The sequence below is a fragment of the Temnothorax nylanderi genome, unplaced genomic scaffold (assembly GCF_030848795.1).
Source record: "Temnothorax nylanderi isolate EJ_2023f unplaced genomic scaffold, tnyl_v1.0 TNYL_tig0338_pilon, whole genome shotgun sequence".
NCBI classification, from domain to species: domain Eukaryota; kingdom Metazoa; phylum Arthropoda; class Insecta; order Hymenoptera; family Formicidae; genus Temnothorax; species Temnothorax nylanderi.
The window spans coordinates 175,350-202,254 of record NW_027249400.1 but is presented as its reverse complement, the minus strand read 5'-3'; the positions used below and the strand labels follow the sequence as shown (position 1 = coordinate 202,254).

General features: G+C 37.6%; 2 protein-coding genes across 3 annotated transcripts in view; both read right to left on the bottom strand.

Moving 5' to 3' along the window:
• Window positions 1-3,987: 3,987 nt before the first annotated feature.
• The window catches only part of LOC139781434 (probable cytochrome P450 6a14), a 72,381-nt gene continuing 49,463 nt past the window's right edge, over window positions 3,988-26,905 (bottom strand). For both annotated transcript variants that reach the window (XM_071720290.1, XM_071720289.1), the window contains exons 3-7: window positions 23,947-24,316; window positions 13,821-14,158; window positions 10,559-10,789; window positions 10,110-10,361; window positions 3,988-5,186 (exon numbers count right to left, since the gene is read on the bottom strand). In XM_071720290.1, the coding sequence (XP_071576391.1) occupies window positions 5,023-5,186; window positions 10,110-10,361; window positions 10,559-10,789; window positions 13,821-14,158; window positions 23,947-24,316 (1,355 nt within the window). In that variant the 3' untranslated portion in view covers window positions 3,988-5,022. The remainder of the gene's footprint in view (window positions 5,187-10,109; window positions 10,362-10,558; window positions 10,790-13,820; window positions 14,159-23,946; window positions 24,317-26,905) is intronic.
• On the bottom strand, window positions 7,781-9,614 carry LOC139781435 (uncharacterized). Its single transcript, XM_071720291.1, has 2 exons — window positions 9,253-9,614; window positions 7,781-9,180 (listed from the first exon to the last, which is right to left on the bottom strand). Exons 1-2 carry the CDS (start codon window positions 9,419-9,421, stop codon window positions 7,931-7,933), a joined length of 1,419 nt encoding a protein of 472 aa, XP_071576392.1. The 5' UTR covers window positions 9,422-9,614; the 3' UTR covers window positions 7,781-7,930.

Genomic DNA, 26,905 nt, shown 5'->3' with positions numbered 1-26,905 from the left:
CTCTTCGAAGAATACGGCACAAGCTGTAATTTTAAAAAACATTCACTTAATTGACTCATTAATAAGTCAGTTCGACACGCGTTTTACTGACTTCGAAAGTCTTAGAAGGGACTTGGTTCTGTTCGAATATCCTCTCACTGCGGAAATCAAAGAACAAAATTTAGACTTTCAAGAGGAACTTTGCGATTTGCAAAATGATCTTTCCCTCAAGACTTGTCCAGAAAAAGGAGCGGACTTTTTTAAGATTTTAAATAATTCAAGTTACCCTGATCTTAAAAATTTTGATCTTCGAATTTGTTCCATGTTTGGATCCACATTTTTATGTGAATGCTCGTTTTCGAAAATGGAAATCATAAAAACCGATAAACGTTCTTCCTTAAACTTAAGAATGTATAGGTCGTACAGTCCTTGCTAAAAGTTAAACTTTCAATAAAAGAAGACTTTACATGTATGTCAAACAACTCAAAATTTTTTATATGTTAGAAGGGATTACCGTTAACAGTTTGAGTATGATTTTTTGTTATTTAAATAATTAGTATTGTTTAAACAATTAAAAAAATTGTTTTGTTGCAAAAAATTTTGAAACTTAAAATACAATATCAATGATGTATGTTTTACATATAAAAAAAGTTTAAGAAATATCTTAATGGTTTATTTATATTTTATTTATATTTACACACACAGCAAAAATGTCGATTCTCTATAAGGGATAATGTTAATTTTATCAACTTTAAACTTAAATAACTCTTAAATAACTTCAAAATTTTACAGAGTATTTTTAATTTAATTTAGAAACAATTTACAGCACTTTCTGAATATATGTATTTGAAATACCTCCAATACATCCTTAATTACAATAACTTTTAAACCAGTAAGAGAATTGTGCTGAAATTTTACACAGATACTTAGACGTAATAATAGAACAATCTATGAAATTTTTAGATTTTTGGTAATGCTTTGAGATGTCACCCATACATCCTTAAACGATAAATCATTAACTTTATTAATGCGAGCCAGCTCTTTCGTTCATTAATAAATTTCACATTATTTTTCTTTTTAGTGGAATAGGCCTACTGGGAAAACCACTTGAAAAAAACGCGTCAGCAATAGTACCCCATGGGTGGCACGGAAACTATTGTCCTAATTATAATTATATATTCTAACCGTCTATATAACTAGCTATTTAATATTATTCGGGAAGATTACAGTTCCATCATGCTTATAGCACGCGCGACGTTCCTGAGATGACGCGTCACGTGAGCGATCGGCGGCTCGGCCGCTGAGCCTCGAGCGGTAGTGGGAGAATAGGAGGCGTCGCCTCGGGAATCGGCCCGAAATGTGCAACTATATATAACTTCATGAGAAAGAGATGATGCGAACACGCGAATGAAAGACAGCGCGCGAACGATAAAAAGATGCAAACGTGAGAGAAAGGGGGAGAGAAATTGTGAATGTAACTGCGAGTGAGAGAGATTGAGAACACGCGAGGGGAAGAGAACGCGGACAAGAAGACGCGCGTGCGGCGTGAAGGAGAGAGAACGCGAGGGGGAGGGAGACCACTGAGGTACCTCATAGCGGTCGACGGCTATGAGTGGACCAACTGCTTAACGTCTCTTCCGAAAGACCGAGCCCAGTTTTCCCATCTAGGGTTACCTCTCTCCGCTAGATGGGGGGGGGGCGACATTTTTTGCTGAGAAATTTCTCAGTGGCCTAGCGGGATTCGAACCCGGTTCTCCGGATTACGAATCTGGCGTTCTACCCACTAGACCAGCCGTACAGTGCCAGACTAGAGTCAAGCTCAACAGGGTCTTCTTTCCCCGCTAATTTTTCCAAGCCCGTTTCCTTGGCAGTGGTTTTGCTAGATAGTAGATAGGGACAGTGGGAATCTCGTTAATCCATTCATGCGCGTCACTAATTAGATGACGAGGCATTTGGCTATTTACATCACGCCCTCTGGCGCGCTTACCGCTTCGGGGCAGTGCGGTTCCTGACAACAACGGGACCTGGCTGAGCGATCCTGCAGGTTAACGGTTGGATCGCTCTTCTGCGCAACAGGTTGCCCAAACAACATTGGATACGAGACAACGGGACCAGTAAAGAGAGTCATAGTTACTCCCGCCGTTTACCCGTGCTTGCTTGAATTTCTTAACGTTGACATTCAGAGCACTGGGCAGAAATCACATTGCGCCCTGTGACTATGCATAATACATTTCTTTTAATATTCTTGTTTGTTTATAACATTTTTATAATATTAATGTTAGCAATATGAAATTTATAAATATGACAATGTATAATTGCAAATATTTTAATTAATTTTAATTAATTTTAATCACTGTTTAATGATACCTATGGCATACTGACAAACTTAAGTGCGGATGACTATTTTGTTGTTAAAATTATAAACTTTTATTGTTAAAATTACGCCGGGCACACCAAAGATGCTGCTAAAGATTATGTCCATCTTCGATTGTTGTCTCTGCTTATTATCAATGTAACTAAACCCTTTTCAATTTCTGCGCCTCTCATTACGCTAGCTACTACATTTTATCTTTTCATTTTATTATGCCGTTGTATTTCATACATTTTAAATGTCTTCTGCATCCTATATTAGATCTACTGCAATTTTGAGAGATATTTTAGAAAATGTACGTATTCTTTTAATTCACGAACAAAATATATGTATCTTGTGAAATATTACTTACTCTAATAAATACTTGGAATAATACTTTGATTTCACTTCTTTTTCGTGCCATTATATTTATTTTTTTGTGTTTTTTAAATAATATTACTTGTTCTAATAAATATACTTGGAATAATACTTTGATTTCACTTCTTTTTTATGCCATTATATTTATTTTCTTGTATTTTTTAAATAAATATTTTCTTTATTTATCTAGTATTATTTATAAAATTATTTTGTCTAAAATATACTTGGCGTTTTTTTAGCTCATATAAAAAACCTAACAAAAAAAGCAAAAGCAACACTAGGAACAGTATGGGGAATAGCCGAAAGGAGCTTCAAAGAAAATCGAAAAAAAAGGATGTATCTGTTTGATGTACTGGTGGAGAGTGCAATATGGAGTAGAAATATGGGGATGGAAAGAATACAAAGAAATTGAGAGTATACAAGAAAAATACATAAAATGGACATTGAAATTAAATAGAACAACCCCAAACCATATGTTATATCTAGAAACAAAAAGGGAAAAGATTGCAAGCAAAGCAGGTAAAAGAGCAATAAAATATGAAGAAAAGATATTAAAAAGTCAAGGAAATGAAATACTCAAAGAATGCATAAAAGTGAAAAACAAGTTTATAATGAATGTAGAAGCAAACAAAAGGAGGAACGGCAGAGAAAGATGGAAAAAAGCACGAAAAGAATTTCTAGAAAGAAGAGGATGGTCCATAGAGTATTACTTCAAACATAAACTAAAAGAAGAAAACGTAGCAGAACAAGCAGAAGAAATAGGCAAGTGTATTGAAAGGCAGGAAAATGAAGAAAAATTAAGGAATTCAAGGTTTGCGGAAGAATATAAGAGTATAGCACCACGAGCGACAGAAACACCGGAATATCTGATCAATCAAAATAATAGAAGAAATGAATTGGAGCTGAAAGCGAAATTTAGATTAGGCACGGAAACAAGAGCTGGTAGATACTGGATGGAAGAAGAAAGCAGAAAATGTAGACTGTGCATGGAAAAAGAGAAAACCTTGAAACATGTATTCGAAGAATGTAAAATAACCGGAGAGAAAGAACAAACCTGGATACGACAAATAACTGGAAAAAAAGCTCTAGCAAGAATGTCAGAAATAACATGGAAAAGGAAAGCAAAAGAAAAAGAAGAAAAGAACGACAACGAAGAAGAAGCCGACCTTTAGATTAGGAATAATCCATATGTAAAAATTACTGTAAATTTAGAGTAGGGTTGAAATTTAGGATGAAGTTTAAAAAGACAAGACGACTAAAACTAAAAACTGAATAGAATGCACATGAATGAATTATATTTTATTAAATGTATATAACAATTTTGTTAATAAAGGCCATTATTATTATTACTTGGCATTTTTTTTACATTTTTAATGTCTTTTTTTAGGTGGATTAAGAATAATAATATTCAAGAACATTCGTGATCTCGAGAATTCGCAATCTGAGGAATATATAAATTTGCAGTATCAGAGGAATTTTACTTTTTTTCAGAATTTTTCCTAAATCTAAAATATAAGAAATTCTTACAAAATTTCTGAGAAAATATGCGACATTTTTCCACCAGGGTAAGGCAACACTTTTTCACATTTAAACAGTAATTTATTAGAAATTTTTTTTGGAAACTCTCTTTGGGGTGCGCGACAGCATCGAAATTGTTGCAGCAGGTCAAACAAAATTGATAAAAACTTTATCCTATCTGTTTTATTTGAATTTTTGCCGTTTAAAAAATTTCTCACGATCTCTCGGTTTCGTTATACATGAAAAACACCAAAGAAAGAAGTGTTATCGTAATTATAGCCCGTTTGTATATCAATAATCATTAACGTTCGGTTTTTGATCGTTTCTTATTTTAGAAGATAATTTTATTGAATTTTCTCGAAACATAGAAATCGTGAAGTTATTTTGTACAATTTTAAATTTTGCGTAAAATTACAAAAGAGTCGCAAAAAAATAAAATAAAATTTATTAATTAAATATTAATATTTTCAAAAGTTTGTTTTTAAAAATTTAGGTTTGTCTCAGTTCTTGACTAATTAAATTGCTTTCATATTTAAACAGTTTATTTTTTATTTAATAATACATACATTTTCAAATACTTTTTACTGTACGTATTATTGTACGTAATATTTTGTTGTCTTAATGTATTTACATTTTTTACTTTTTCAAATATTCCACTATTTTTCCAGGATTTTACTAGTGTACAAAAGCGAAATACATATAATATAATAATTATATTTTTAAAAACTTTTGTGCACAACAGTATTTTTTGGATACTTTAAGTAGAAATATTTGATTCAAGCAAAAGTGTGATTATTTTATCGATGCTCGATGATAAGATGAACGCCGCCTTTGGCCGTAAGTATAATAGACGCTTCGTCGAAAATAAGTGGGACTGGTGTTCGGGGATGGAGTTTGAACTTGAATTTTGACAGAAGACTCACGAGTCCAACCTTTGTTTGCATGTAGCCAAATCTCATACCTAAAAATTAGTAATAAAAATAGTGGCAATATAACTTAAATTTTAGGTTTTGCATGTACGCAGCATCTGAAATATACAGGGTCTCTGATAATAAGTAAGTAACAACTTATATAGGGGTAGGTAGAATAAATTAATTAAATAGAAAAGTTTTATGTGTGTGTGTATGCCATTTTGCGATTTTTGTAATAATTAAAGAAAAATTAATAAAGATTTGCGAATCAGTGTGCATCTGCGCGATTCAGCGGCGTAAGGTAGACCAGCGTAACATATCATTAGCCATTGCTAGATTCGCGTTCCATCCATTATCGCCGCGCGCTTAGCAACCACAATCAACGCGTGACTTTGGACTGTCTCTTCTTTGCCGCGCATTTGCATTTGCCGGTTGGCCTGGCAGATACACTTTCATTCGGCGATTTTTAGTCATTAATTTCTGGTTAACTATTGCAAAAATCGCAAAATAGTACAGAACTCTTCTACTTATAGTTTAATCTGTTCTACTTATTCATAAGCGGTAATATATCTGTTATCAGACGAAATTAATAACTCATTAATTAAGTGCCTCTGTTAAAGATTTCTGTAAGAGATTATATTAGGGGAGACCGGGGAAAAGTCGTCACCGGGGCGGAATCGTCACTACAGTTATCTCGAAACCTATGTATGTTGTGTGAACTCGCCATTAATATAGTAAACGCTACTTATGGTGCCCATGTGACCAACGGAGTTTTGTGAGGTTATGTGCCATGTTGTGATTTTTATTAAGGTGATGCTGGAGTCGTCTGTATAACCGACAAAATTACCATTTTTTATATTATCGACCTATATCTGTCCTTGTATAGACAAGGATATAGACAAGGATAGCACCTACATTGCACGCACACATACGCACGAATCGTCATATACACTGTACTCTTATATTAGACTTCTAATATCAATTTGGAGGGTTCATCGATGTTTTTCTTGTTGTGCAATTCAGGGAAACTCATTTTTACGTTCGTATCAATGGTATATCTTTTATATGAAGCACATCTTGTGATGAGTTGACAGCGATCGCTGTAAATCGAGACGCCATATTAAGATAAAAGTAGGTAAGGAAATCTGTAATTCCATAATTTTTTCTCGTTTTCTGTATAAAATTGGAGTTTCCCTGAATCATTGATGTATGTACTGCAATTATGGAAAAGCATTTTTAATTCTGTCAAATTAATACGACGTTACATGAGTAGAAAAAAAATGGTAATTTTATCGGTAAAACAGACGACTCCAGCATCCCCTTAAGGTAAACGTGTTTTTAGAGATCAAAAGTGAAATTTTTTGCGCGTCGACAATTTTTAATATTTTAAATATTATTTTCTCTCCGAATCTCGAGATAAGTGATTCTAAAGAGTAATGCATGCTGAACACGAATCTAGTAAAGTTTTTTTTATTTTCGTTGATTTCTAATATTTTATGAGCGATCAAACTTAAAATCTGTGTCCAGGGCGAAGCCGTCACCAAGCCACCGGGGCGGACTCGTCACTGTGACAACTTTATCCCGGTGGTTTTACTCTATTTTTCGTTCCAAATGCGTCATTGTATTTCTCAATTGCAAAAAACTGGTACGCACGTACCATCACAAAACGACTCCCGTCGACAAGGAGCAACTCAGGAAGGCAGTTCTTGCGGTAAAAAAAGATAAAAATAATCAAAAAGATAAAATTAAGACAAAAGTAGCCGCAAAACAATTTGGAGTCCCGAGAACTACGTTGAACGACTGGCTGAAGAAGAATAATGATTAAATACCACACTTGGATGACGTGGCCGTACGATATCATGGAAGCTTCAAAAATCAAAGGGCGAAAATCAAAGTCAAGGAAGCAGCAGTGGTCGGATTCCGACGAGGATTGCATAATATGTGCTGCGTGTGCTTAGAGATGACAAAGAACAGAGCTGACGAGAAACAGTACATTTCGTGCGAGTATAGGGCACACAAGTGCGTGCGTTTTCTTGTAATTATTTTCCGCCATCGTGTTTTTAATTAATAAATGTTTCCATTTTTCTATAAAAAAATAATTATTAAAATGTATCCTATTATTTTTCATGATCGGAATTATGTATTTTCATTTAAAATCCAGTCCGAGAATGGAGTGACGACTCCGCCCCGGAAATTTTTGCACCTTTGTCGTTTTTACTCTATACCAGTTGAACAAAGCGACGTAGACCAAAAATGCCCTAATAAATTTTGTAGCCAAAGGTTTACTCTTTACAACGGTACACCACATTTTACTAAAATTATTTGTTTTGTTGTTAAAAATCGGCACCGAAAAAATAGTGACGACTTCGTCCCGGTCTCTCCTACTTTTTTCCACATAACACGCATATCTAAAAGATATTGTAAAGACGGCTAAAACTCTAATAGAGCATTTTAAATAAAATATAATTTTATCAAAATGAATATAATTTTCTATAATGTTTTAGTATAATATTTGCTTGGTGCCACATGGGTTTACAACTTTCCACGTGTGAAAAGCCCACGCACGTACTTTGCAAGGCACACTATGTGTATAGTTTAATGATAGTGGAGCCCCCCGCAGGGCCGTGACTAAAAACAAAGACAATAAATACATAACTCATGATAATTTAAAACAACGAAAGATTGACAGCAACATTCCTCAGGAATTTAAACGCATTCAACAAAGCGCAATTAACGTAATACAATCGGCGTAACTAACAACAAAGATAAATAACACATAAATCATAACACATTTTTATAACGACAGATTGGCAGCGACATTTTTCAAATATTGTAACACATCCTGTCGGTTGTATGCTGCAACGATACTCTTCAATCGCGCATCGTTGTCTTTGTAGCGCTTGTTTCTATTATTCGCAGGAGCGTGAGCATTCGCGCGCGCAATGTGAGCCTCGACGAGACCCTGCTCTGCCTGAAGCAACTCGATCATTTTCCACAGTACGAGATGCGAACCATTTGCTCTCCGATTTAGTGCATGGTGCCATCCTTCCACTGCATTGTTGGTACGAGCAACAGCCACCATCACTGAGGAGTAGTGGTTCCACAAAGAAACATCAAACATTGCGCCGCGTCGTACTTTACGACGACCTAACACGCCAACCCAAGTGTGCTCAAAATAATCGAGGAAACCTCTCAAATCCTTCTCATTATCAGTGAAAAATTTCGACTGTAGCAAAGCATCGTACGCGTAATGTACATCGCAGAAAGGAACGAATGCCAATGCGAATAACATTCGTAAATTACGAGCCACGCGGCTGCTCTCGCGGTACAATGGCGCAAGGTCGTGATCTTGTATACTACGCCAAAGTGCTTGACCGAAATGGAATAAACACCCCTTGAGTTCACATTCGGGAAATTCTAGTGTAACGGCTTTTAAAAATGCCATCTCAAAATCCGACATTACATTTTTTGGGGCCACCCCGGGAATAGCATCTTTTAGAACCCGCAACAGAGTTTGATATGTTCTCTTGCGTCGATTAGGGCATAACGCATATACAAGAGGCACAACCTTGCCATTCACCTCCCCATGTACGGTGTACAGTTGGTCGAATATTTCAGGCACTACTTTAAAAGTACCATCACAATACCATGTGTCACATCCTCGCAACACCTGCAGATTATCCTCCGTAGCAAATATAAGCAGTCTGTTGTTAATATCCTCAGAGTCGAATAACAAGAATTTCACGCTCTTCAATGTCTGTTGAAAGTGTTCTGGTATTTCATACAGTGTGTTCTTCCTGGGATTAGGCGGTAAAGGATTGTTCCTTTGACGGATTCCTCGGACAGTCCGACTCAATGACTCAGCACTCGGTAATTGTGCAGCAACAGGAGACGACACCGTACCCAGCACAGACGCCACTAATGACGATGATGCTTCCTTGCTTGTCACCGCTTTCTTCCGTAATTTTGCAACAACGCGCTTTGTCTCAACTGCTGCAGCGTTAGGAGCGTGAGTTGTGTGCTCAGTTTGATGCAAAATGATGCCTATAATAAGCAAAAAGTAAAAGAGTAATGAAAAATTTCCGATACTGCTGTTAAGTACATTAATTTACGTACCATCGCGTAACACCGACGACGTGTGACAAATCCCACGACACCCGGTTTTATACTGCACACACCGCCAAATAACTTTTCCATTAGACCCCTCCCCATGCTTGTAATACAATTCACCATCAGCAATCAGCTGATTCTTTCCCTTGTTGCTTTTTACAAATTTGAGCGGCATGGTGCACGATAATATCGCTACCAGTACTTACAACAGACTGATTACTGTTAATCGAGGTGATATTGCTGACGATGAGTAAACACAGCACAATCAGTTGACGGTTCCGAATAATAACATATACAAGCACCAAATAAAGTCGCACAGTCTAGTGTAACGGCCCTTCAAAATGCCGTCTCAATTTGAAATACAGTAGTGCTGGATTTTTTCCGGGGATATTTTATCGGGGGGAGATTATTTCCGGGGGAGATTTTTTCCGGGGGAGTTTTTTTCCGGGGGAGATTTTTTCCGTAGGAGATTTTTTCCGGGGGAGATTCTTTCCGGGGAGATTTTCCCGGGAACTTGTTTCCGGGGAGGATTTTTCCGGGGAGATTTCTTCCTAGAACCTGTATAATAATTTAATAATTGTTATAAAAATAATATCAGATGGAACATTAAAAAAATTTTTAGATATTTATTTATTATTATTCTAAAAAAATGTATTTATTATAAACAGTTTTATGATATGACTGATATAATGTGTTATAAATTTTAAAATATAAAGGACATACGTTTAATGTCTACTTAAAAAAAAGCTAAAATCACTATAACAATTATATGGAATTTGAAAAACTGAGTAAGATTCTTAAACAATAATGGTAAAATTGATGACTGGAAAATATGTATAATATATAAATAGAACTGTTCTTACCAATGCAGATTCGTGGTCCTTCTCCAAATGGCAAATAAGCGTAAGGATGTCTGGTTGCTATTTTATCCCCGTCAAATCGCTCAGGATCAAATTTATCTGGGTCTGGATATATTGACGGATCTCGATGCAATCCAAGAACTGGTATAGTTATTAAAGTCCCTTCTGGCAGATGAATATTCGTTGTTGGAAGGTCCAGGTCCTTGGTACAAACACGATTCAAGACAGGTACAGGTGGATATTTCCTCATAGTTTCTACAATAAGTAAAAAAATATGAAAAAGATTCGTTTCCTAAAATATATTTGTTATTTTGATTATCAAACACGCATAAATAAATTTATTTAACATGCATAATACTTCTTTAATTTATAATATAAGGACTCTTTCTCGATACTTCTGATTCCATCGAAAGTCGAGCTCCGTACAAATTGAAACTGTACATCATAATTACCGTTTACTACTTTATGAAGATACGTCATTTCGTTCACAGCATTATAGGTCATTTCGCCATGTTTTTTTAATATTTCATCAATTTCTTTGCGAACTTTATTCTGTATGTCTTGATGTTGAGCTAATTCATACAGACAATATGTTGCTGTCGTCGAAGAAGTTTCGAAGCCAGCCAAAAAGAAGACATACGCTTGCGCAGCTGCTTCTAACATAGTAAGTCTATTTACATTTGCTGTATACAAATAAAAGATAATTTTTTATTATAATCTTAGATTACATAAATCTTAGATTACATAATTGCCAAAACGTCCTTAAAGCTCCTGGGAACTGGCTGCGACCATGTTACATCGTAACGTCAGAGGCAAAAAGTAATGAAAACAATGACAAAAATTTTTTCTTCGCTAGTAAATAATTAACAAATCGAAAATTAAGCGACCCAACTTGGCCAGTTAATTTTTGATTTGCAAAAAATACTAATATAATGATAAGAATTCTTGCGTGTCATTTCTCGTTTCTGGCGTCACGATCTAACATGACCGCGATGAGTACCCAGAAGCTTTAAAACAATTGATAGTACGTTTATGTAATGTTCACAATCATAGGGCACGTTCAGCAGAACAAACCGCTCAATAGCAATCGAACGTGATTGGCTCTTACTTTTAGACCCAACAAATCAGCGTAGCGTGTTGATAAGACGACACTCAACAGTTGTGTCTGCTGAACGCGGTCATTGTCTGAATAAATCCACTTACTGCCGCATATTTTTTTGGACTTGTTGTTTGTATACATTGCCATTTTTAAAAACGTTATTATTTTTTTAATTTAAAGAACATAAAGAGGATTACAAACCAAGCAAGATGTGCGTGCTAACAATGTATTAATAATTAGCTTGATACCCGTGCTTCGCTACGGTATGTAACTACTTTAAATCCATAGAAATTAATTTACAGGAGATACGAAGGATTCTATAATTTATACCCGAATCTAGATTTGTCTTTTTAGGGCAATGGTTGATTAGGGCAAAATCTTGAATTATGTTTTGAAGCATTTGTATGGGTAACCTTCGTAAACAAAAACCAAGTCGATATCTCATCGGATTTAAGAGATATTAAGAATCCGTGAAAACACATGTTACCCCTTTTCACCTCCCTTAGGGGTCGAATTTCTAAAAATCCCATCTTAGTGGGTGCTTACGTCATGGAAGGAATATACTCCTCGAATTTTATGTTTCTAAGTTTAAAGGTTTGGGCTAGGCATTGATGAGTCGGTCGGTCGGTCGGTCGGTCGGTCCCACGTACGTACGCACGCACGCACGCACGCACGCACGCACGCACGCACGCATCGATATTGCGAATTTACAATGATATTTCATAGATTTAGTATGCAAGTGACGGTTATGTTATATCGCATTGAAGATGACCTCATTACAGGTCGAAACGTATGTATACACATTATTTCACTGAGAGAAAAATTCAGGCTTTTTCCGATTAAAATAATTGGATAATCCATCCGAAAATTAACAGACGGATGTTTCCGATCTTTTAGATAGGAAAAAAACCCGATCAGACCGAAGTGATATCCGACCAAAGTTATCCGATCCAAAAATTGAAAAACATTCGATCCAAAAAATCCGTTTGTTAATTTATAGACGGATGATCCAATTATATCTTATCCGATTATATCTTATCCGATTATATCTTATCCGATTATATCTTATCCGATTATATCTTATCCGATTATATCTTATCCGATTATATCTTATCCGATTATATCTTATCCGATTATATTTTATCCGATTATATCTTATCCGATTATATCTTATCCGATTATATCTTATCCGATTATATCTTATCCGATTATATCTTATCCGATTATATCTTATCCGATTATATCTTATCCGATTATATCTTATCCGATTATATCTTATCCGATTATATCTTATCCGATTATATCTTATCCGATTATATCTTATCCGATTATATTTTATTCGATTATATCTTATCCGATTATATTTTATCCGATTATATTTTATCCCGAATATGGCTGATGACAAAGAACGAGACGTCTGTTGTAGTCGTGGATGTAAAGCAAGGCAGAGAAAAACGTAAGTTGTTATAGACTATCATACAACAGCCTTTTACGAATTACGTTTTTCTCTACTGCCTTACTTTACGTCCATGACTACGACAGACGTCTCGCTCTCTGGCATTAGCCTATGCATACGAGAAACATATATCATATGTGTGTTACTTGTATGCATATTCGGGATAAGATAAAACTGCACACTTGCACAACTTCACACAACCGGCGCAACACGCACATACGTAGCTGTAACGATTCTGGTCGAAAAGCACGCGAGCGCGAGGCACATACGAGGCACTCAGGCACGAGCAGGCACGAGCACGAGGCAAACGGCAAGCATACCGGAGACGGCGGAAACGAAGCTCGAGCCGTGTACTACGCGTGCGCTCTAAATGATATCGGATAAAATATTCAGCTCACTGACATCATCGGATAACTTTTCATTGAATGTCACTCAATTTCATAGGATGTTAAACTTTGTCGGATAAAATAGTTCGTTTTTTTCCGATGAAATCAATGTTCGATATTAATCCGACGAAATTTGAACGACCAAATAAACGGCGACTCACTTTCCATTTACATATTATCGGAAATTACATTTCATTGGATAAAGGCGTGTATTACTTCATCGGACAGCTCCAAATCCGTTTGAAATAGATCGGATAGAGTAGTTAAATGCTTTTTTTCGATTAAAGTTGCTGGACATTTTTCTCAGTGTTATTATTAATACATTGTTAGCATCTGATTGCACACCTTGCTTGGTAATCCCTTTATATTCTTTGTTTTTAAATTTTCGAACCGTGAATTGCCCAGTAAGAAATGCATAACTTACCCGATGTCGATTCAACGTCGATAATCTGACATCGAAATAAGTTAAAATTTTGGTCGATTTGATATATCAAGTTATATCGACATTGATTCGTATCGAATTTACTATAAATTTTTTACTGTGATACTTTACCGCATTCTTCAGTCAAAAAGATGAAATCGATTAACAGTGACTCGACGTCAAAGACGTCGATTAATTCAACTGTCAACTTCTTCAACGGCAAATTAACGTTAAATCAACGTCACCTTTCTGACTGGGTAGTGTTGTTTTTATTTTTATTTTTTAAATTGTTTGTAAGAAAACATATAAATAATAAAAAAGCATCATTAATATTAACAAAGTATATATTTACATGATATGCCGGTAATGTCTTCCTCATCATCAGGTTCAACATAACCTTTCTCCATAAGTTGTATGAGCAAATTCATAAAATCATGCCGAATAACATTATGAGATTGCCTATATTCCACATTATCGCGAAACATTTTTGTAAAAAAATTGGTAACACCTCTGTCCGTGAAGGGAATAGAAAAGAAATCCATTATTTGAGGTGCAAAAATTAGCAAAGCATTCCAAAAAGGCTTTTCTTCAAAGACTTTCTTTCCCCAGTATCGAAATTCGTTATCCGGCTGTTTTATGCAGTTAGATTTAATTCCAAATGCCGTTGACATAATTATATCCGTGGAATACCTAATTTTTTATATTATTTTAATTAATTCTAAAATTATATTCTAAACTTATATTAAAGTTAATTATGCATTAAATTAAGTAAAAAACACTATTTTGTTATCTGCCTTTTAATTTTTGAAATTTTGTCTGTCGAAAATTTTTAATTCCTATAATTATATTATCAACTAATCGAAAAGACATCTCAATATTTTTATTAATTAGAAATTGACTATAAATCAATCAAAAGAGTTTATAGTAAAATGGACAACTGCTTATCTTTTTGCAGCATTCATCAAGAGACATGGTAATGTCTCACGCCAAGTGTGAGCGCCCACAATACGGACAACGAAACAAAAAGTGTCTTTATATACTTCAAGCATCGAGTTGAGTAGAAGCACATGTGTCATATCTAAAAAACAGCTAATGAGATTTTTAATAGGCTCAATCAACTGTTTAAGATCAAATAATATGTAACGACCGGCCGTTTTAAGGTATCGAACGCGGACTAGCTCGTCGGACCAGGAGTTTGATAGGTAGGCCCAGAGGCAGTAACTCGATTTCAGTTGACAACAATTAACGGTTTATTCAACAGTAACGGGTTAATACAATAGTTATGCGCCGGATGCGGTCACAGGTTTTACATATAGTTTACGCGGGCTATATACACGGTCGACACGGTGCTTTTACGCGGGCTATATACAAACGGGTTACGCGGTTCGGAATGGGTACACGCGGGATGCGTATATTCGGATACGGATCTCCCGGCGAAGGCGCGAATCGCGGTCGGGAAGATTGATCTGGAATGGAGCAATCGGTCAGTTTGATAATGCTGGCCGGTCGGTCGGTTCTGGAGATTCTCGTCGCTCCGGCGACAAGACGGGTTGTCCGAGCCCAAGTTGCCTTGACCCCGCTGTTTTGCCGTTGCAAACGAGAATTGGTGTGACGGGAATTCGAGCAGCGCCCAAGATCTCTTGGAACAAGGACTAGATCACTGGACCCCGTTTTCTCTGCCGCTCTAGGAGTCGGAAGGTTTCTTTTTTCGGAACCAGCGGACTGGAGCGGTTGCTGGTGCGAGACGAAGTCCCTCTCTGACTCCGGTGACCGGCGTTTTAAACTCCCGGCGGAGCGATACTGATCAGTGGGGGTAGCCGATTCCTCCCCCTGCGCGAGGCGAGCGCCTGGATTAGAATGGAACGGAGCGGAATTACGGAGCCTCGGCGTCGCGCTCGGTGGACCTTGGCTCCCTTCGGCGGTGCTCGGCACTCCGGGCGGCTAATGCCATCGTTACAAATATAATAAAAGTATCCTTATTTTTTTTTACATTGAATATTAAGAGATATTTTTTAAATACACATGTTAAAATCGGATAATTTGGATTTAAGAAACGTCATCATCAACGTCGTCGTTGTCACAATGCCCGGTTATAAATCGACATTTTAATATACACCTACACACACTCCCTCCTACAAACACCCTTCATATCCTTATTTCACCTGACCACACTCTCATCTCTCCCTTCCTACCCACTCCAAAAACCTCAATACATTTCGACACGTCCCGACGTAGCCCGACATACACCTAATCCAACCCACACATCCCCACTCCCTCACCCCCACCTTCCACTACTACTCTTACTCCAAAACATATCAATCTACTCCGACATGTCCGAACATAGTTCAACACACCCTTACTTACTAAAAACACAACATCCCAAAACTTCTCAACACATCCCGATACATCCCAATATAGCCCAATACACCCTTACCATCCAAACACATCACCATCCACCCCCCATTCCCCCACCTACCCCCACTACCCCCCTCAATACACCTCGACACATTCCAACACACCCAACACACACATGAAACATTTGCATAGATATTTATTCTCTTGCATTAAATATTTTATTATTCTATTAAGTATAATAAGAGAATTGAATTTTACGATATGTATAAACTCGTGCACAGTTGGCGCGGCGTCTGATATCACTACCATTATAGTAAAAATAAATTAAAACAACAGTGTTTTGCACAATAGCTATTTAACGGGCCGCCCGGGCGCGAACACTTGGCGTTCTTTTTCTAAAAATACTTTTTTTTTAAAGGTATTTTTATGGTATAATTTTTACATTAAAACAGGAGATTTGTAGAGGTTGAAATTAATTTCTTATTTTTACAGATTACACTGTTCAACAAAAAATGCACAAGAACGAGAATAATCGTTTTTTATAGCCTTTTGGATGCTGGATACGATCCCGTTTGCCAAATTGCTTTATTACATCATAATTTTGAAAAATTTACAGTTGTGAAAAAGGGCTATTTTAATGTACTTTGGCATATTAAAACTACGATATGTGACGTGTTGGAGAAGTTTTACTGTATTAAAAATTAAATTTGTTGTTCCGACTTTCCGCCCTTAAAAGAAATTTACTGTAGGAATTAAAAATGACCACGATATCAATTTTTATACTTGCGTTTTCCTGATCACTTTGTGAGGGGTAACCTTCGTTTGAACACGTAACGATTGGACACCGCTTGATTAGACACGTAATATTGGACACGTTTTATTGGACACGCAACGATGTGCGTGTCTAATCGTGCGGTGTCGAATCGTACTGTGTCCAATCGTGCGGTGTCCAATCGTTACGTGTCCAATATTACGTATCTAATAGAGCAGTGTCCAATCGTTACGTGTTCGAACGGGATACGCCCCTTGGTGAGTTGTCTCGGAACTTCAATAATTAGACTCGTAACTAATATACATTATACATTACACAGACAATGACATTACATTACAACCATACGTCAACACGTTACGAGCAGATTGGCTTTCCAACTTTTCAGTCCCGAAGCACTCATTTAAAGCGTAAAAGAGATCATGAGAATATTAAATTGTATTTGTTATGCCGCTGATAATGGCTCAATGCGGAGCCGAAACGTTCGGACGAAGATGTAAGAAGAATTAATAATAAATAAATTTTGATTTATCACGCACAAATAACCGCGTTGACTCTCATGACCAGATTTAATCTTTATTGTTTATTGTGTCAACTATAGTTAAAAAGATATGATTAATGTAATGTCTATTGCGTCAAAGTTGCATCCATTAAGGATCTATGAAATACTTTAATTATGTTATTCAAACTTAAGAGTTTTTCAGGTCGTTGAATACTAATTTGATGTTAAATTTGATAAAATCAAGAGATACAGTAGTGTTTCGCGCCAAGTACACGCGTAGCGAGACCGCACCGTGTATCTTTACGCGAACAAACGAGTTGCGAGTTTCATAATGACGGAGCCATAATGAAGAATATCGAAAGTAAAAATTTGACTATTTTTAATTTTGATATTTGCCATATTGGCTCCAATATTTTGAATTTATCAATTTTGTTATCAGATTAATATTCATCAACCTGAAAAATCCTTAAGAGTTTAAATAATCCTTTTCTCTTTATACTTTTCTCTATTTTCCGAAATGTGCGACTTTTCGAATTCATCTTGTTGCGACTTTTCAATTTTTGTACTTCTCTGACTGCTGCAGACCTTGAGGTGAGCTCTCTCCTTTCTCTTTCTGTTTTAACGATTGACTAAATATACTTTTCCTTTTCACAGTGGAAATGTCCACTATAACCGTGCGTACCAGCTCGCTTGTCACGACATCTCCTCAAGAAAGGAACTTTCTACCTCGAGCTCTGCAGGAATAGAAACTTCCTATCTCAATAAATGCTGAAGATGGCTCAAAAGAAGAGCCGAAACGTTCATCACACCTGAATACATGGTTCTTTAACTTTTATTTGCGCACCACGTTCCGCGCCCGACTCGCATTCGCCGATTTTAAATTATTGACACTTTCACGAGTCTATCCCGAGTCGAAATTTTGATCCTACTTTCAACCTCAGTATTCAGTTTAACGTCTACTTTGGTACTCTGAAGCCTCCGAGTTGAAATTTTGGTCCTACTTTCGACCTCAGATTCAACTTAACGTCTACTTTAGTACTCTGAAGTCTATAACAACCTCTATTGATTCTATTTAACCTACAGCTACTACTTAAAACCTATAAATTTTATTTTGATGGATTGGTACTCATCCTACTGTGATACTTCTAAATTCTTCTTAATCTTTTGTAATATAAATTAAATATAGTTAATCAAAACTTTCTTCTTTTTTAAATTATTTTTGAATTTTTTTACAATAAAATAAAATAAATATAGAAATTTAAATATATTAAAATATGTAATATTTATAAGAAAGACAAGCAAAACGTATTAGTTTTTATAAAACAGAAATATTATATTATATAAAATTATTGAAGACATAATTATTATAACAATTTAAGAATTGCAGGGAGAATTTCTGATCGTTAAGTTAACATCATTATTCAAGTTCTTGTTGATTTACAGGAATACCTACATACATTTCATTATTAATAATCATGTGAACACAAGGTGCAACAATATTGTCAATAGGAATTAATTCAATATTATTTTGTACGTGACATTTATGTAAAAAGGTATTGCTATCGTATATAAAATTATCTCCTTCAACATGTAATATATAGTCTGTTATAATTTTTTTAATTACAGCGTAATGATCTCCATTACATCGACAAAGTCTTATGCAATTACAATTACTAATTTTAATAAAATAAATTGATCCTAATAGAAATAGATTATTGTTTACATATTGAATAATATAAGATTGAGTTTCTAAATTTCTTTGGTATGTTTGTGATATGTATAATTTCCCATTTTTTAATAAACGGAAATATTTATGAATTACTACATTTTCAGGAATTCGAAGATTACGTAATATATTAATGAGATTATTGGGTATTAATGGTATAATTTGGTATGTACCGACACTAAAAGAACTTTCGGAAACTCTTTCAATAATTTTAACCTGTTTTTTTCGATTTACACAAAAATCTCGGATAGGACCTTCAGGTACTTCATCTATTAATCGTATCATTTTAATATAGCGATCATGAGATTTAGCAATTTGTGTATCAATGTGGCCTGTTCCATGAATTAATTTCAATAATTGACCATTAATATTTTCATATTCGAAACACGAAAACGCCCATAATGGTCCAAGTCTTTTTACACAGTCTGCTAAACGAAGCAATTGATGTATGTTAATTGAACAAAAATTTAAACCATATAATATTTCAAACTCTCTAACGAATTTCTTTAAAAAATTTTCAGCTACATTTATCATTAACGAAGTAATTTTTTCACTATTGAGTATAGTTATTGCTGTTACTAAGAGAAGATAATGTTCAAAATAGTCTTGTCGCATTACACCTTTAAGTACAGGAATAGAATTAAAAAAATACCACATTTTAAATTTTGATGCTTTCCAATGAAGTAACTCATCGATGGAACACCCCAAAAAAATACTCTACTGATAAGTGGGGAATTCCTCTTGACACTTCCTCTAAGCAAAAAATCTTACATGAAGCATATTTTTCTTTAAGTAAGCCGTATTACTTTATAAAAGAGTGGATGCGTGAGATATAATCAAGAGTAAATTCCTCTATAGCAAATTCTACTATAATAATCCGAATAGCCTCTTAAAATAAGAGGATATGCAAGATATTAGTGGCACGCGCGTAATTCATAAATATTTCCGTTTATTAAAAAATGAGAAATTATACATATTACAAACATACCAAAGAAATTTAGAAACTCAATCGTATATTATTCAATATGTAAACAATAATCTATTTCTATTAGGATCAATTATTTATTTTATTAAAATTAGTAATTGTAATTGCATAAGACTTTGTCGATGTAATGGAGATCATTACGCTGTAATTAAAAAAATTATAACATGGCGTAACGATATACGACAGTCATAATCAGTGGACGTAAGTAACACACAAGCTTTGGCGTATCCTGACTGTTAAAATACACCAAAGCTTATGCGTTACTTACGTCTACTGACTATGACTATTTATTAGGGAAGCCATAAGAAAGGTTTCCTTATTTTTGTCTAGTGAGGCCCTTGTAAGGATTTGATAAGGATGTTTTAACTTTATAAATATACTTTTTTCATAAATATATTTACGAACACAAAATTTCGTAATGAGCCGGCACTGGTTTTTGACATTCACCCGACATTAAGAAATATTATATCATATATCCAATTCAAAATTTTATTACTCTTTTTAAACTGAATTTGTTTCTTAAGATGATTTTTGAAAAATTATATATTTGCGCTGGTTATGACATATGTAGACTATATATAACACTTACACTAAATTAAGAAGTAGTCTACCACGTAAGGCAGTTGGCTCACGATCCAGAGGTCCCGAGGTCCCGAGTTCGAATCCCACCAAGGTAAGTGTTTTTTTCAAATACGAGAAAATATTTATAATCATAGACTGCATCTTAAGAAACAAATTTAGTTAAAAAATAGTAATAAAATTTCGAAATAAATAATTTTTTTTGTCGGGTGAATATTCGTTTTTCCTCTAGCATTAAGAGGACTGCAATCTTAATGGACCTGATCATCCAGAGGACCTGGAGGCTTTTACGAGGCTTTACTGAAGTCCTCTTTAGAACCTACAAGCGACATTTTGTGCGTTTTCTGCTATCTTAGAGACGCTGAGTAGGACTAAAGTTTCCGTGTAAATTAAACCTACATTGATCCTCTAGTAGCATCTACAGATGTTAGAAAATTCAGGTCGAAAATAGGTCTAAAATTTCGACTCGGGTAATTACGTTATTGAGTTTAAATAATGTACGCAACTTTGTAACGATGCACCCCCTAATATGCATCGTTCCGGCCGACCATCCGCCGGGCGAAGAATGGACACGGTGTGTTCATCTTTTTTTAATCATTAACACCGCGTTCGAAGTCGCAACGGACTCGCGATACTGCGGTACCGATTCAGAGTTCTGAGCGATGCTGACACCGCCTGAACACCACCGAGCGAGGTTGCGGCGTCGGGGCGCCCGTAACGATCAACTCCGGCGTTCGCATCCGCCGTCAATGTTACCTTCGCCACCCATGCTGCCGGTCCGAGAGATATAAAACCCCATGCATTTTTGTAATTAGTAGATTCCGCCGTGAGCCAGCTCCCGATCTCGCCGATCATCCGCTGCTCTCATACGACCGAAATCCAGAACCTAGCTATCAGCCGAGGTAAAGAATCTCTTCTCTGTCTCCGCCGAATGCGTCTCGGCGACCGACTCGATCCAGACCAATCCACCTACACAACTAACAGCCGGGGTAGAGAATCCGTTCTCTGTCTCCGCCGAGTGCGTCTCGGCGACTTCCTTTTCCGTTTCCGCGACGGAATCTCATGCGTTTTCGTCTCTGCGTGCTTTTCGCGTTTTGTGCCATTTTCGCGCGTAAAGCTGCGTCTACACTATATAACGAAACACGTTATATAGCAAAGTTATACAACTTGTTACAAAAAGAGAAGACAAAAATGTCATATTATCATAATGTTATCTAACATTTTTCGTGTTATATAGCAAGTTATATGTTATCCATCAGTGGTCGGTAAAGATCAAAGGAAGTTATAAAACTTCGCTATATAACATATTTTAGTCAGTCCACACTTGAAACTTGTTGTAAAACATCTATTTGATTTTGTTCAGAAGTTCAGTCTTGCTCTTGTTGCATCTCAAAATGTTGCGTCCTTTCTACCTATCTTATAGAGAGAGCAAATGACTTATGGCTTCTGCACACAGAACGCGGAAACGCTTGCTGCGCGGCAAGAAGCGACGCGGTAGCCAATCAACGTGTCGTTTTTCCGTAAGAACCAAAAGTTTATTGGCTAATACCTCGCTTCTTGCCGCGCGGCAAGCGTTTCCACGTCCTGTGTGCAGAAGCCATTATGGCCGATTTTGTTTATGAGGTGTTCAAAATTAGAACTTGTCATCCTTGCAAAGTTTTTGAAACTATATCGTCACATCGAATTTCTCCCATCAATAGATCTCTATCATCTCTTTCAAGATCTGCTATAGAAGGGTTGTGCCAATATATTTTTTTCGAGCTTTTGATGGTCGCACATAGAATCGCCTTTTAGTCCTAATATGTTGTCTAGCCAAAATTACAAGCGGCGAAACTTCCGAAAACGCCCATGCTCAGATTTAGGTCAAACTTTGTAAATAGGTTTCTTTTAGAAAAAAAAAAGACATATACCAAAAGGATTTTTTGCGACTCCAAAGTTTAGCAACTTTTTAAATATTTTTTCGAATTAACTCAGTATATTACGAGCGAACTAAGTCAGTATATTACAAACCAAAACAGCTCTCAAGTAATGTAAACAACCATAAAATCATACCCGTCAAAGTCATAACATAAACATCATTAGCGAAACTTCAGAATATCAGAAACGTTGTAAACCCATGTGACAACTCGTCTCGCGTGAAAAGTATATGCGTGGAGGCAGTAGGTTCCGCCCCCCTGCGGGGGGCCCCTCTACTTTTAAACTAGACACATAGTGTGCCTTACAAAGTACATGTGTGAACTTTTCACGCGTGGAAAGTTGTAAACCCATGTGGCATATCGTTTCGCGCGAAAAGTGTATGCGTGGAGGCAGTAGGTTCCGCCCCCCTGCGGGGGGCTCCACTATTGTTAAACTAGACACATAGTGTGCTTTCAAAGTACATGCGTTGGCTTTCCACGCGTGGAAAGTCGTAAACCCTTGTTCGCGCACTCGCTACAATTGAATCACGCAGCTTTTACTGTCATTTGTTTATAACCGGCTTACATCGCCACGACTATTGTAATAATGCTCATAATTGTCGCATTGCAATACAACTCTCACACAGTTACCGCGCGTAATAAACTCTAACATGTTAAATTGAATTCCGAGTCTGTCTCTTTCTCCGCGCCTTCTCCGAACCTTGACCCGCCGCGAGCTAGATCCGCGCTTCGGAAGACAGGTTGTTTTAACTTTAATGCAATGAATAGACTCTATGTGTTATTCATTAATATCTTTTTACCCATAATCGACACAATAAATTCCTGTTAAAGGCGAAAAGTCCTAACACATACTTAATTTTAATTACAATAAAACTACTCTAACACGTTATATATTGTAGAGCCGAAACGTCCGGAAACTTGTAATATGAAAATATATCTGTCTTTTGATATTACGCACTAATAACCGCGTCGACTCTCTTATTGCCAATTTTTCTTTTATGTTTTTAACGTTATATATTGTAGTTATAATAGGCCAAAATACTAAAATAGCCCTATTTTGCAACTTTAATTGCAAATTTCTCAAAATTGTGACAGAATAATTTGATAAATGGGATCGTGTTCAGCATTCAAAAAGCTAAGAAGTGATTTTTCTCGTTTTGTACTCGAAAAAAGTAATTTTTTGTTAAATAGTGTTATTGTAGTTTCCTAATTGATTGTTTAGGAATAGAATTTTATTGGTTTTAATACACAAAATTAACGAAATTAAAGCTGAAAATGTGAAGCAGCACAAGAAACCGGCTTCGCGAGTAGTGGCATGCCGACAAACAGTAGTTATGGGTAACTATTGTTATAGTAGGGTGTCTATCTTTAGAATTAGAACTATATCATATACTATATAAAGTATTCTAAAAGATTTTTTAAGTTGATTGTGTATTACGTTTAAGAAGTATCGTTTAAGAAGTATTGCGTGTAGTCTTTTGCGTAAAAACTTAATATTCAAATTTTAAGCGCGTTTTCTTGAAAACAGCATTTTTAAAATGTCCTAACCGGATTACTCAAAAACCAAAATAGAGATTAATAATTTTTCTATTAAAATTATATTATTTGTATTTTTTGTTTCTTGAGTTCCTTCAAAAACAGTTTACCTTGCAAACATATCTTTTATCTCGATACAATCGTTTGTCTGAGCCTTGCTCTCTAGACTCCTTGTAAATTCTTCGCCGCTCTCTTTTAAAATTATGAAGATTTGTTTTATTTTTCCCGAAGTAAAGGTAGGCGTTAATTTAACACGCAAATTTCGCCATTTTTTCCCAGGCAATAAAAACAAATGACCGGACAATGGATCAGTTTTCTCGTTGCAAAACATCCCGCGATCGTGAAAACTCCCAAATTCCTTCGTCAACACCATTCGGATAAGATCAAGATCAGCAATCACCAGATTTGGCTTGAAAAACGTATACATTCCAAAAGCGCGATAATCCTTGTATTTTACGTAGGCATCGTGGAAGAGCTCGCCTATTAACAAAGTTTTCATTAAATTCTACATCTTTTTAAATGCAAATGAAAATACAGCGATCATAAATAAACTATTCATTTTATAAAAATAAGAAAAAGGTTATATACATATATTTGTGTGTATATATTGTGACGTTGCGGCTCCGCCGCACGTGGCAGCGTCCCCGCCGCCGTCACAAGGCGCGGGGTTCGCGCCCAATGACGGGCTGGGAGTATACCGAGCGTCGAGATCTCCAAGGGGCATTCGTTAGCATATTGCGATGTATTTATATGTAAAATTTTTGTATGAGCGGCGCCCCAGCGATCGAAGAGGACACCGCATCGGAGACCGGCTAGCGGCCGGGAACTACGGCCCGGCGAGGCGGAGCGGGACGGCGCTATCGGAGCAAGTAGCTCCGCGTGAACCTGCCAGGGGCGGTCGCGAGTGCCGTCGCGAGGATGCGCGGCGCCCCAAAACCCGAGGCCTCACGACCCGCGGACGCCGGAAGGGCTAAGGTTCGGATCCGGAGGTGGAGTGGCGGCGGCCGGAACAGGCAGCGAGGCGGTCCCCTCCCGAAGAGGAAAACGAGGGCGAGACGGGCCAGGAAGCGGAGCAAGGGTGCAAGGCGCTCCTCCGATTTACGGCGTTGCGAGGATCGATCGGGATCACGAGCGACGTCGATGACGGCCGGGCCGGCGCGCAATGCGGCCGCGCCGCCCCGAGTGGGGCGAGAAGTTCGACCCGCGATCGAGCGCGATGTCGCTCCTTCTCTTCCGCGCTGTCCATCGAACCGAACGGTTGTTTGCGTTGTCGTGCGAGCGATAATCCTGTGGTGGAATCCCGGCCCGTTAGCGGAATCCCGAGCCGCAGCCGACCCGAGCGAGCTAGGAGGCCGAGCTGGCGAGGACGAGCTACCGAGAGCAGCGTATCGATGAGGTCGCCCGTTTACGATTCTTGTGAGCCACGATCGGGCTGCAAGGGGTCGCGCTCTCGCTCGGTGGTCAACCCGTCATTTCGTAGTCGATCAAGTTGCGATCGAACCCTATTGCCTGGGGTTGTCGCTTAGAGTCTTGTCGATTTAATTTTCGGTTTCGGTGGGCGGGCGACACCGAGTGCGAGGGGTCCCGAACGCGGTTATCGTCGCCGCTAGGAAATAGGGAGCGAGCCTCTGGAGATCTACAGCCGGGAAAGCGCCGGAGAGCCCCCGAATACCGGGGTACGCGACACGCGAGTAATAGCGTTATCGAGACGGAGATTGTCTCGCGAGTTCCGCTATATCGCGACGAGTTAAAGTCGTCCGTTCGCGTTCGCGCCTGATGAAATGTTCTCGCGATTTCGGATCGTGTGCGGGCCGTGTTGTCGCGCACGTTACGTTGTCGGGTTGATTTCGATCAGATTTCGCGATCGGCGTCTTAATTGCGATAATTGCGTAGTTCGCGCCGTGTTAGCGATCAGCGCGTTTCTCGCCGTTTTTGCGTCAAGTTCGCGCGTCCGCGGAGAAGCGTGTTTCTCTGGCGACGGGATTCTCTCGCGAGTGCGAAGATTACCCTGCGTGCGCCCAGCCGAGCGCGGGACTTCGCACCCCCTCAGGTATTCTACTCCGTATTCTCTGTATCATATTTCGCGATTTACGTTAACCTTCGTATTTCATCGTATTAAATGTCGTGATCTTCTCGTGATCATAGTAGCGATCCGCGTTATTTTTCGTATTATCTTTCGTATTATAGTCCGTATTAGATTCCGTATGCGATGTCGTATTATATTTCGCGAGCTGCGTTATTCCGCGTATTACTCTTCAACTGTAGTTTGCGATCGGCGTAATTAGAATTTATCTTGTGTGTACTATCCGCTAATATTTAGTATTTGCGTTGTCGTGACCTGCGTTATTCTGTATTATTTTCTTTTATTATTTTCCGTGCGTGGCTGTCGGTTCGCGTACTTACTGCTGTCGTCACGGTTAATCGTCACTCTTCTATTTCATCCGACGCGTTTCCCAATCTCATCGACTAAACTGTAATATTAGTCCCTCTGCGTTAACTAATAAATTACGCTGTTCTTAATTCTTCTGTCAGCTAATTCACAAACTAGTATGAGTATTTTCTCTCCGATAACTTTTAAATAAACGCTAATTCGTTTATTATCAATTAATTAAATCAACTCTGTCAATTGCCCCTTCTTTGCTGCGTTCGGAATAAAGATTGTTAACTTTCACTGTTAAATTGACGACGTTCGTGCGACTTATTTACCCGTCTCCCGCAACCTTGAGCGCTGCCCGGCATCCACCCTGCCCCTCCACCGTTAGGTTGGCTAGCCAGCCCCTCGTACCGAAGGCGGAATCGATCGTATAGATTTTCGCGAGTATCTGTCGTCGTTTCGCGATCCGGTGACGCGTCGTCGTACGCGTCTGGCGCCCAACCCATTCTTTCGCGGCCGATTGATTGCCTTTCGGGTACGAGGGACCCCGAAATTAGAGAGGCCCACCATCCTGCTCTCCTTTTTGATCCGCTATCCCCATAAGATAGTGTGACAATATATATATATATATTGTGACGTTGCAGTTTCGCTGCATCGTGGCAGCGCCCCGCTGCCGTCACAAGGCGTGGGCTTTC

Coding starts and splice junctions, on each gene's coding strand:
- LOC139781435 (XM_071720291.1), bottom strand. CDS start 9,421: ATGCCGCTCAAATTTGTAAAAAGCAACAAGGGAAAGAATCAGCTGATT. Junction 9,181..9,252: donor GTCGTCGGTGTTACGCGATG/GTACGTAAATTA, acceptor TGCTTATTATAG/GCATCATTTTGCATCAAACT.